The following is a 12,791-nucleotide window of genomic DNA, read 5'->3' as shown; positions in this document are numbered from 1 at the left end:
TATCTTGAGAATTCCCCCACTCTGCCCTTGATTCTAGCTCTCCATAGGGAAGTAATAGCAACTCTTTCAGCGATTTTTTCTGGTGTTAACATTTATCTTTTTTTTTTCTGACCTCCATAATTCTAAAGAGCATGTTCACATTGCCATTTTTAGGTCTTCCCACTTTAAATATATTGACCTACTACTCCAATACACACTTCATTGCCTTCTTCCCGTGCACAATTTTTGATTCATTGCTTCATCTCCCTCTTTAACCTTTACCTAATCCAGCCTAAGTATATTTTTCATTCCCAAATGTGTCAAACACACACCTTATCGCTTCCTTTAAATAAACTTTAAAAACATACTTCCATTAAGGCTTTTCAGTTATAACTTCACAAGAAATCTTAATAAAACAAAATTAGAAAGAGGTGATATACAATGAAATGAATAGGTTTTCAACTGTTCCATGATTACACTCTATGAATCTAAATTCTCCAAGACTCGATTCTTCATTAATACTAACTCAAATTCTCACTGATTATCTCACTTAAATGTGTATTAAGGAGTATTACATACAAAGCACCATTCATCTTCTACTTGGGTTTACCTCTCCATGTAGAATATTAAGAGGTACATCTTTATCTTCGCATATATATATTTCCAGCCATCAGAGCCGTATCACCATGTTTAAGGTGACTAAACAAATGAACCCCTTATCCTTATTCTAAAATCCATTAGTGTCTGTAATCCATTATTTAATTCTAAAATCCAAAAAGCCCTGAAAACTGAAGGTTTTTTGCTCAAATTTGACAACAAAACTAATTTAGCGATTTCAACTTATTTGAGACTATTTGTAGCCTTTATCCGACACCTTTGTGTGACTAGACCAGTAGTTCTTTTTGTTTTTGAGACAGTCTGGATGGAGTGGTATGCCCCTGGCTTACTCTAACCTCCCCGTCCAGGGCTCAAGCCATCCTCCCACCTCAGCCTCCCGAGTAGCTGGGATTACAGGCATGTGCCACCATGCCCGGCTAATTTTTGTATTTTTGTACAGATGGGGTTTTGCCATGTTGCCAGGCTGGTCTTGAACTCCTGAGCTCAAGCAATCTGCCTGTCTTGGCCTCCCAAAGTGCTGGGATTACAGGCATGAGCCACTGTGTCCGGCCCAGTGATTCTTAATTGAATTTTGCCCCAGGAGATAGGTCCCTGCAAACAACAAATTATTTGGCTCCAAGATGTCAACAGCATCGAGGTTGAGAGACCCTGAACTAGATATATTTTGCTGAGGACATCAGTCTGTGAGTACTGAGGCTGCCTCAGACTCTTCTGAGGGCATTATAGAATACCTGGTAAAAGACAGTATTTACTACTCAAGAATCACAAAAACTCTTAATTCCAAAACACAGTTGGCTCCTGGGGATTTCAGACAGGGGACTGTGGGCCCTATATCACCATTCTTACAAAGGCAGGTCTCCTCAAATGTCACAAATCTCATTAAAATATGGCCAAGGTCTCAGAAAACAAAGGAGATGAATATAGACATTCACTGGCCGTAACAAGTACGGTGAGAAACAAATTTACATTTTTTTCTCTTTCAAAATCACAATTTAAAATACACTAGCTTTTTAAATAGTGCCTGTCTAGTAGCACCGATTATTTTCATGATCTGTTTTAACGTTCTCACCACAAAAGTTATCAACATGGGTAACATACAACAATAAACCAACACTGAGACTCTTAAAACCACAAGCGCTGTTTACCTTTCTCTGTGCCTGAGAATATGGAGATGATCTTGTGCCTGGGCTTCTTCTCCTCCGGAACAGAGGGCAAAGGTTTCAAACTGTGATTGGCTGACAACGGGTCTTTGCCTCCAGTGCTAAAGATGGTGCTGCTCATTCGCACAGGAGGTGCTGGAGGCTTGTCTTCCAGTTCTCCGTTATCAGACATGGTTCAGAATTACGAAATGGCCTGAACCTGGAAAAAATACAATTAGTAACAAAGTAAAAAACAGCACGAACAAGCAAAAAAACAGTAATAACTACCCCTGCCACAATTCCAAATTAGAAAATATTATCCATTTAGAGTGACAGTTGTAAAATCTGGAAAAATTAATGTGTAAAAGATGTAACTCTCTTGAGGTGTAACAAAGGTAATTTCCCCTAACAAAGTTGGTAACGGTCAGCTGAAAAATGTTTTAAAAGTCACATGGAAATGCGATGGTACTACCAAAAGCTCCTGATCTAATCAATGGATTCTAAGAGACCTTCTCAATGGAAAGACAGACAACATGAAATCTTTTTTTTTTTATTCCAAAGAGGAAAAATATGTTAAATTACAGGATATCTTGGTGAGGTGCACCTCTAGAGCAGAGACAGATGCTTGGCTATTAAGCCTATCAAACAGCAGCCCTCTAATCTGACTTCATGCACACCAACTTTGCAGTTACAACTTAGCCTTCACAATAACTTGACTAAAAAATTCTTATTTATTTTTGAGATGGAGTCTCACTCTGTCACCCAGGCTGTGCAGTGGTGTGATCTCAGTTCACTGCAACTTCCACCTGCCAGGTTCAAGAGATTCTCCTGCCTCAGCCTCCTGAGTAGGTGGGACTACAGCAGCACACCACCACTCTCAGCTAATTTTTGGTATTTTTAGTACAGACGGGGTCTCACCATGTTGGCCAGGCTGGTTTCAAACTCTTGACCTCCGGTGATCCGCCTACCTTGGCCTCCGAAAGTGCTGAGATTACAGGTGTGAGCCATGGCATCCAGCCTAATCTTTGTATCTTTAGCAGATACGAGGTTTTGCTATGTTGCCCAGGCTGGTCTCGAATTCCCGACCTCAAGTGATCCACCCGCCTTATCCTCCCAAATTGCTGAGATTATAGGCGTGAGCCCCCAAGCCTGGCCAAGGATTCTTAAAACAATGCACTGCTGAGGCAGTATTTGGTCTCTGAAAATCTGACATCCTAATTTACACAAATTAGTCTTTTGAGTTTTGCAGACAATCACAAAGGAGCTTGGCCAATCTGGATATACTGACAAAATTAAATACAGAGCATGGCTGAAAGGCTGACTGTGGCCACATCCCGCAGGTTCTGTGACACCTGCAAATGCCCTGTCCAGGCAGTTGCATAATCTGTCTTACCTATATGGCTAATTCAGCGAAAACCTCAACCCTGCTTACCCATACTTCTAGGCATGTCTTTAAAAAAGTAGATTACACAAATTTGAAATCAGCAGGAAAAGGGAGATGATCCCTAACTTACATATGAGTTCTGATACAAAAAAAAAAAAAAAAGTCATGTTAGGAAACATATTTCCCACTAAACATGGTTTTGATTGGTAACTGGATCTTAATTTGATTCTAAGATTATGTAATGCGTTTAAGCAAACACAACCTTGCATATATACAATGAAAAGAATGCTAACTGTTCAGAACTTAAAAATACATTTTTTATTTAGTTTGAATGCTTATACCTGAAGAAAAGTAGGTACAATTTGAGAAGATTATACCAAATCTTACAGCTTTTATTTTCCTTGATGGGAGTGTGTCACTAGCACTACGGTGTATTTTCTCTCTCAAAATCATGATTATTTTTTCATTCTACGAAAGAGGAAGAATAAAAAAAGGTAAAGGAGCAAAAACATTTCTGGGAGTGACATGGTTTGCCTGCGTCCCCACTCAAATCTCATCTTGAATTCCCACGTGTTGTGGTAGGGACCCGGTGGGAGGTCAATGAATTATGGGGGCAAGTCTTTCCTGTGCCGTTCTCCTGATAGTAAGTCTCACATGATCTGAGGGGTTTAAAAAGATTTCCCTGCACAAGCTCCCTCTCTTTGCCTGCTGCCATCCATATAAGATGTGACTTGCTCCTCCTTGCTTTCTGTCATGATTGTGCGGCTTCCCCAGCCACGTGGAAATGTAAGTCCAATTAAGTCTGTTTCTTTTGTAAATTGCCCCGTCTCAGGTATGTCTTTATCAGCAGCATGAAAACAGAACAGACTAACAGAGCGGGTAACTAGCTAGAGAAGGTCTGGGAAAACGGAGTGGAAGCGATCTCTATTTCTGTGTGTGAAAGACTGGTCTAAGGCAGGATCTAAGGCGGTGCTGACATGCCCTAAAATGATTCTTCCTAACCAGCTCATGACATGATGCGGGATTTGTTTTGTTTTTGGGGTGGGATGCAAGCAGGACGTAACCGGTTATTCCTAAGTATGGGTGACTACCAGTGTGCATTACAAGAGAGGACTTATCTTGCTACAGACAGAAGAAAGACAAAGCTTAGTAACAACATTGGAGCTGGGCAGTGGCTCACGCCCCACTTTGGGAGGCCAAGGTGGGCAGATCTCTTGAGGTCAGGAGTTCGAGACCAGTTTGGGCAACATGGTGAAACCCTTTCTCTACGAAAAACACAAAAATTAGTCAGGTGTGGTGGCGCGTGCCTGTAGTTCCGGCTACTCGGGAGGCTGAGGCAGAGGAATCACTTGAGCCCGGGAGGCAGAGGTTGCAGAGCCGAGATCATGCCACTGCACTCCAGCCTGGGCAACAGAGTGAGCCACCATCTCAAAAACAAAACAAAACAAAAAACAACAACAACAAAAAACAGGGCACAATAAAGTGACTATGAATTCTCTCCTCAAGGTTCCCACATCGATGGAACATGAGTAGAAACTGCCAATGCACTTTCAATAATAATAACAATAACAACAAATCAGCTGCATTGTTATCCAGGTCTGTGGTTAACAGCATATGTTCCAGAATCAGACTGCTTTGGATGGAATCCTGTTTCCACCACTGACTTAGTGTGTGACCTTGGGCAAATCACTTCTCCATGTCTCATGACTCCTTGAAGAAATGGCTGACTCTAGGCATGGGACAGGGAAAGTGCAAGACCAGCCCAGAGCACGCGGTAGTGTCAGAAGGCAAAGGAGCACTTTAAAAGGATGAAGAAATGCCAAAGGGACACAAGAAAGATTTTCCATAGGCCAATGCTGGGATGATTTGAGCAAATTAGTATACTATTTGATTATGACCCAGAGTATCAAATAAATATGTTATTCCATCCTGACATAAATAAATGAGTAAGTAAATAAATGTGAGAAAAGGAACAAATCTTTCTTACAGAAGAATTGCAAATAAAATAGGTAAATACATCTCCCTCTAGGAGTTTCAGCTTAATCCATGTTTCCTCTTGAGTGAAGGCAAAACTTAGTGACTCGTTTCCAAAGAACAGTGTGTGGCAAGGGAAAAATAACTTTGCAGTGAAAAAACCCGGCAAACATGCCTTATTAACCAAGAACCACAGCTAACATCACCAGCGACAAGTCATGACCCTATTACTTATCCCCTCATCTAATGTGATGGGGCACACACTTCGCCTCTGTGATGTTCTTCCCGCAAACCCACAGCCCCAGTCTAACTGTGAGGAAAACACCAGACAAACCCCAATTGAGGGATATGCTACAAAACTCCTGACCACTACATTCCTCCAAACCGTCAAGGACATGAAAAACAACACCGAGAAACTGTAACAGATCAGAGGAGACAGAACCATAAATGCAACATGACACCCTGGATTGGATCCTGGAACAGAAAAGGGGCACTGGTGAAACAACTAGTAGAATCCAAATAAACCCTAGAATTTAGTTAACAGTAAGGCACCAATGTTGGCTTGTTTTGACATGCGTATCACGGTCATGTAAGATGTTAACATTAGAGGAAGCTGGGTGATAGGTATACAGGAAATCCACTATCTTTGCAATCTGTCTGTACATCTAAAACTATCCCTAATAAAAATTCTATTAAAAAGGGAGTTAGTAAGTTCCTCAAAAATTAAATACAGAGCTACCATGTGACCCAGCAATTCCACTCCCAGGTATACAGCCAAGAGAACTGAAAACATGTTCACGCATAAACTTTATATTACAGTTCACAGAAGCATTCATAATAGCCAAAAGATAGACCTAAATATCCATCAACTGATGAACGGATATACAAAATGTGGTGTGTCCATAAGATGGAATATTGTTTGGCCACAAAAAGCAGTACTGATACATGCTGCAAGATGGATGGCCCCTGAACACTAAGTGGAAAAAAGCCATAAAAGGCCACATATTGTGATTCCACTTCACATGAAATGTCCAGAACAGGGGCATCCACAGAGACAGAAAGGAATTTAGTTCATAAACACGGCTGATTAGCGAGTGGTTGCTATGGAGTGAGGGAAATGAGATGCGGCTGCTAATGGATATGAAGCTTCTCTGGGGGATGCAAAGGTTCTGCTATGCAGACAGCGGAGAGGGTCGCACAGCCTTGTGAATATACTAAAACCACTCCATTGTACACTTTAAGATGGTAAATTTTAGGCTGTGCAAATTATATCTCAAATTAACATCTACTCACAGAATAAACATTAAATGAACTAACAAAGATAAAAGGCCGTTGCAATTGTTATCATCATTACTACTTATAAGACTCTATGCTAGACATTAGAGAAAATGAAAGACAACCTGTGTCTTCTCTAAGAGTTTATAACCTAGGGAGAAAGACCAACACATACTTGTTTTAAGTTAGGTCAGGCATTCCCCTTATCAGTATCTGCTCTCAACACAGGCCTATCAAAGCTACTCAGCTCCTTCAAAGTAGCCGTTCTCAAAACATTTTGGCCACAATACCCTTTACATTCTTAGACATTAATGAAGAGTCCAAAGAGTTTTTGTTGATGAGGGTTATATCTATCTATATTTACTGCACGAGACATTGAAACAAGTTATTGGCTGGGCACCTTGGCTTGCGCTGTAATCCCAACACTTTGGGAGGCTGAGGTCAGGGATTACTTGAGGTCAGGAGTTCGAGACCAGTCTGGCCAACATAGTGAAACCCCGTCTCTACTAAAAATACAAAAATTAGCTTGGCACGGTGGCGCATGTCTGTAATCCCAGCTACTGGGGCAGCTGAGGCAGGAGAATCACTTGAACCTGGGAGCCAGAAGTTGCAGTAAGTCGAGATCATGCCACTGCACTCCGGCCTGGGTGAGAGAGTGAGAATCTGTCTCAAAAATACAAAGCAGACCGGGCGCGGTGGCTCAAGCCTGTAATCCCAGCACTTTGGGAGGCCGAGACGGGCGGATCACGAGGTCAGGAGATCGAGACCATCCTGGCTAACACGGTGAAACCCCGTCTCTACTAAAAAATACAAAAAACTAGCCAGGCGAGGTGGCGGGCGCCTGTAGTCCCAGCTACTCCGGAGGCTGAGGCAGGAGAATGGCGTAAACCCGGGAGGCGGAGCTTGCAGTGAGCTGAGATCCGGCCACTGCACTCCAGCCTGGGCGACAGAGCGAGACTCCATCTCAAAAAAAAAAAAAAAAAGCAAAACAAACAAACCAAAAAAAGTTGTTTAAATAATTCATTTAAAAATAACAACAAACCCATTACACGTTATACATTTTTATGAAAAATGACTATTTCCCAAAACAAAGTAAGCTGAGTGAGAAGACTGATATTCTTTGACATTTCGGCAAGTCTTTTTTCATGCCTGGTGTGGTAGAAGACAGCCAGATGATCAGATCTGCTTCTGCATTCAATCTGTTGTGCTATGTTTTTTTAGCTGAACTTGATGAAAAACATCTGGTCTCACACAGATATCCACCTTTTTGAAAAGGCAGGAGCATTTTAACAGCTTTCACATAATTGTGGATTTTATTCTTCAGTATGACACTAAACCTGACCTTCCTAAAAGGTTAGCTGTGGAATCTGAAACCACAGCGATGAATTTTTTTTTGTACTCTATTACATGAAGCCAGTTGATTCTCTTGAATGCTGAATGAATCTGTTACCTATGCAGAAGTTTCACGATGTTATGCATTGATTTTTGAAAAATATTGTTCCCTGGGTTTTGAAGATACTCCAAATGTTGACACATTTCATTGTGCAGTAAAAATAAAATCACACTCATTAATATCACCACCCATCTCATCAGAAAAGTCTTTTAAGTGCTGGGAAACTGCTAAAGTCAACATAGCGGATACAAGTTTTCTAAAACTCTAATTTTTGCTTAAAAGCCTAAATTATATCAGAAGCAACACATTCTGTCACTATTTTTGAGGAAATGTCTGCAAAATACCTAAATCTGAACCACCAGAATTTGTGGGTCAGTTGTTCTTTCAAATAAAAAAGGTGTTCCATGAAACACAGGGCTAGTTTAGCTCTCGCCAAAGTGGTTATCTCCAAGACAACGATTCCTGCTTTGGTATGCAGAAATACCTTATGAGTACTTCCCATTTTGCTATATAGAATACTTCATCAATAACTTTATTGTTCCATTAAGTATATTATTACGTGAAGCTGGCACTTTACTGCAAGCATGTGGCCATGGCCTTGGTATGGGTTAAAGTAACGAGCAATTTGACCCACTTCTGCTTTTACCCCATCAATCCATTTGTCAACACAGTGTGAGAGCAAATAATGTGTTAAGAACATTCTGAAAAAAGTTTTGACATCATAGACTCCCCCACGATACTGCAGACCACACTTTGAGAACTGCTGCTTTAAAGTGTACTCCATCTTTATACTTCACTTGCATACCCCAAATGCTTTGATGTTTTATGGTGGTGGCAGAAGACTCATATTTATTTCATCTTATACTCGATAGAACACATTTTAACAGAATAAGCAACAGCTAGATTTCCAAGCTAGGGTACAAAAACCTCCTCGATCCTTAACATGTTGAAAAATCCAAATATGTGCAATGGTATTTACTATATCGCTTTTCATTACAGTATCAGAAAGATCAGTAGGCTTTCGTGGCTTAGCCAGAGAGACACTTTCATTCTTATGAGAAGCAATGCTAAATTCTAAGCAAATGACATTACACAGCAACCTTCAGAACACAGCCTTTCCTTAAACTTTGGTTATCTTTTGGTGGCTCACGTCTGTAATCCCAGCACTTTGGGAGGCTGAGGCGGGCAGATCACAAGGTCAAGAGATTGAGACCATCCTGGCTAACACGGTGAAACCCCGTCTCTACTAAAAACACAAAAATTAGCTGGGCATGGTGGTGCGCGCCTGTAGTCCCAGCTACTCGAGAGGCTGAGGGAGGAGAATTGCTTGAACCCGGGAGGCAGATGCAGTGAGCTGAGATTGCGTCATTGCACTCCAGCCTTGGCCACAGAGCAAGACTCCGTCTCAAACAAAAAAAATTTTTTCCTACTGCTCAATGTTAGTACACTGTGCAGTAACTTTTTAATTTTCTGCACATATTCAGTCTAGTAGAGCAAAAGAGGAGCCAGAGCATTGCGTTCTCAGAACTTTTTAGTGACTACACACTATCATGTTGAATGAGCTGTCTCAAGGAAATTGCAATTAACATGACTTACCCTTTAAGCAATACTTGCCTAAACAAATCCCAGATTTAACAGTAAACTTGAGTCAGAGATGTCCCTAATGAAATTATTCAAGATGACGAATATGCCGCAACAATTCTAATATACCACATGAGTGACTAGATCTTAGTAAATACAAGCACAACCTTCGATACAACACTGATGCCTCTGCCACCTGCTTAGCTGAGGACTTACCACTTCATCTCTGGATTTCTCTCAGTTTCTACTGTTGTTGAAGAAATTCTATCAGGTTGGTGCAAAAGTAAGTAGTTTCCATTGAAAGCAACGACAAAAACCGCAATTACTTTTGTACCACCTAATAACTAGCTCCCTAGAGGGTTTCTCTGTCTTCAGTTTTTTGTTGGGAGAAAGAAGTCAGAATTGGTTATGGCTCTCCCTGGCTATACATCGTCCTGACTAGCTGCCTGTAACCTACAGACTGAGGACTAAACTCTGGCACTAGGGCCACTAACTCCAAACTGCTGAGTCAATCTCATCTCACGGAATGCACGTCAATCCTGTGCCTCATATTCCTCAAATACACCAAAGACTTTCCTGGCCTAAGTAATTTTTATGTATCAATTTCTGCATTCTTAGCTTTTCTTTTTCCTTTTATCTACCCAACCAAATCTTTCAAGGCTTAGTGAAAATGATTTCCTTCCTAAGGTCATTCCTTGCCCAAAAAGATCCTTCACATCCTCTAAACTCGAGTTACACAGGAAAACAAATTCAGACAGCATTAAGATTGTGAAGGATTAAGTCATCTAGTCTATTTGCCTTGTTTTATATGTGAAAAAAACCCAACTTTCCAAAAAGTAAGTGGTTAGCCTAAAGGCACATCAATCTAATGACTAACAGAACTAAGACTAGAACTCCAGTTTCCTAACAACTCTTAATCTCATGCTCTTTTTTCTTACTATATGCTAATATACTGGGCCATTCTTCGGCGACCAATTACAACTATAAACCCTTAGTCATTTTATCTGCTTTTCCTACCTAAGACCTCAAGCAATTCAAAGGCAAGTACTGTGCATGTATCAGGCAATGTTTGCTGATTTATGGTACCATACTGTATCCACAGATGAAATACTACTCTTGAATTTGCTTTTTTTTTTTTTTTGAGACGGAGTTTCGCTCTGTCCCCCAGGCTGGAGTGCAGTGGCGCGATCTCGGCTCACTGTAACCTCCACCTCCCAGATTCTCCTGCCTCAGCCTCCCAAGTACCTGGGATTACAGGCGTGTACTACCACACCCAGCTAACTGAATTTGTTTTCTTTTCTTTTTTTTTTTTTTGAGACGGAGTCTGAATGTCACCCAGACTGGAGTGCAGTGGTGTCATCTTGGCTCATTGCAACCTCTGCCTCCTGGATTCAAGAAATTCTCCTGTCTCAGCCTCCCAAGTAGCTGGGAGGCAGACACCACCACATCTGGCTAATTTTTCTATTTTTGAGTAGAGATGGGGTTTCACTATATTGGTCAGGCTCGTCTCAAACTCCTGACCTCAGGTGATCCGCCCACCTCGGCCTCCCAAAGTGTTGGGATTACAGGCGTGAGCCACTGTGCCCAGCCTGAACTTGTTTTCTTAGTCAAACAGCACTAGACAACATAAACTACCCCACATTAACAAAAATACATTTAGAAAGGTTTATACTTTTCCCCTCACATCTGATTCATGACCTTCAGTTCTCTTTTCCATAAAACAGTACTTTTCGTGTGTGAACTGCTGCTTCTGAGTGTCAAATGCCTGAAAAGTACCAAATGAGACTGTGGTAAGGTTCTTTATGTTCATCTTATATGTTAGCCAAAAACAGCATTAGGTATAAAAATAATTCATGGTGAAATACTGATTTACCTTATGTTTTGCTCAACCATTAGTCAAAAATGTTTTAGAAAAAAAAAGAGCAAACAGTAAGTAATGCTTCTCTCTAAATCTGTTCACTTTTTGCTACTTTTCAGTGAAAAACAAGTAGGCGAAACAAAAAGTGTGCCCAAACACACTGCACTCTTCTGAGAGGCCCATTGTTTAACTGTGACACGGCTCAAACACAAACAACTCCTCAATTGTCTACTGAAGGAGACTAGGGGTAGCTAAACGTACAGCAGAAACCAGCAGCGGAGTGGTATCTGGAACCAGTCAGCCCAGAGTGGAAATTACTAAACTTAATATTATCTGCTGGGATCAACTATAGTACTCCAAGTGTAAACCATATACTATTGAAAAACACAATGATTTAAAAGCACAATTTCGCTTTACATTTTTATTTACTTTTCGTATAAATACCAAGTGAGTCTTAATTTTTCAGTACATTATGAATGCAGTAACGCAGCACTAATTAATTACCCAGACATTCAACAATCTCTCAAGAAGCTGCAAGAGCCCCAACACCAGTGGCCCCTCCCTCCCCCAGTCAAAACAACAACAAGAGCCTCGAATGCCTCTGAGAGCAAAAGCGTGAATGAGAACATTTCTAAATCACCTGCAGATGACACACACACTCTAAATAGAAGGGTCACAACTCAGAAGGAAAAGGGTGTTCTCATGTGGTGACAACGGCCATAACATCAGTCCCACTAGTAGCAAAGCCAGAAAGAAAAGAGGAAAAAGGAGAAAAGAGATGTAGAAAACACAAGCTGGGGCTGGTAAAAAAAAAAAGAAGGAAAATAAAACGTCGCTTCAAACTCTAAAATAAAGGACTGGATAACATATCAAATCTTTTTAAATGCATGGATGGGCTAGTAAAATAAGAGAGATGATTCCACAGAGCTCCAAACCAAAGTGAAACCAGGAACTCAAAGAGAGTAAGCAATTTACTAATCTAGTTATTCTCGAGGGATTTTTACTAAACCCCGGAGACCTCATGCTTCCACTTTGATGGCTGCCACAGGGGACAGGTAGTAAAACCCAGACTGCCTAAGGTTGAAAAATTAACAGGACTCCCCTCCCACCTAAGGCTAGGCCTGAAAAAGGCTATAATGCACAAAACGACCAAGCAGGAATAAATCCCTCTGGACACAAAGGAACAAGAAAACTTTAAGCATTTTGAAAATGGTGATGGCAAGAGGAGGAAAAATCTCTGAAAAACACAGATACGGAATGACGTGTCACAGAACACATAGAAGCAGCTTGAAAATAAAAGCAGAACAGAGCAAATATGAAGACACCATACAGAACTTTCAATAAGTCTGTATGGTGAACTTACTGATAAGTTCTTTCTCACCAATAAGAAAAAATAAGTGAAAGCTAAAACTCAACATTTGAAGTAAAAAGCAGCACAAGCATAGTGTTAGAGAGAACTGATGAACAATGAACTGGCCGGGCGCGGTGGCTCAAGCCTGTAATCCCAGCACTTTGGGAGGCCGAGATGGGCGGATCACGAGGTCAGGAGATCGAGACCATCCTGGCTAACACGGTGAAACCCTGTCTCTA

General features: G+C 41.0%; 1 protein-coding gene across 4 annotated transcripts in view; it reads right to left on the bottom strand.

The window, feature by feature from the left end:
* Positions 1-12,791, bottom strand: part of PAK2 (p21 (RAC1) activated kinase 2) — a 116,722-nt gene that overhangs the window by 52,513 nt on the left and 51,418 nt on the right. For all 4 annotated transcript variants that reach the window (XR_004058946.1, XM_010381184.2, XM_030936813.1 and 1 more), the window contains exon 2: positions 1,743-1,956. Coding sequence is in view for 3 of the 4 variants with exons in the window: in XM_010381184.2 (XP_010379486.1) it covers positions 1,743-1,929 (187 nt within the window). In the remaining variant the exon portion in view is untranslated. The remainder of the gene's footprint in view (positions 1-1,742; positions 1,957-12,791) is intronic.

Source organism: Rhinopithecus roxellana, chromosome 1 (assembly GCF_007565055.1).
Source record: "Rhinopithecus roxellana isolate Shanxi Qingling chromosome 1, ASM756505v1, whole genome shotgun sequence".
NCBI lineage: Eukaryota > Metazoa > Chordata > Mammalia > Primates > Cercopithecidae > Rhinopithecus > Rhinopithecus roxellana.
This window is presented reverse-complemented; position numbering and strand designations above follow the sequence as displayed.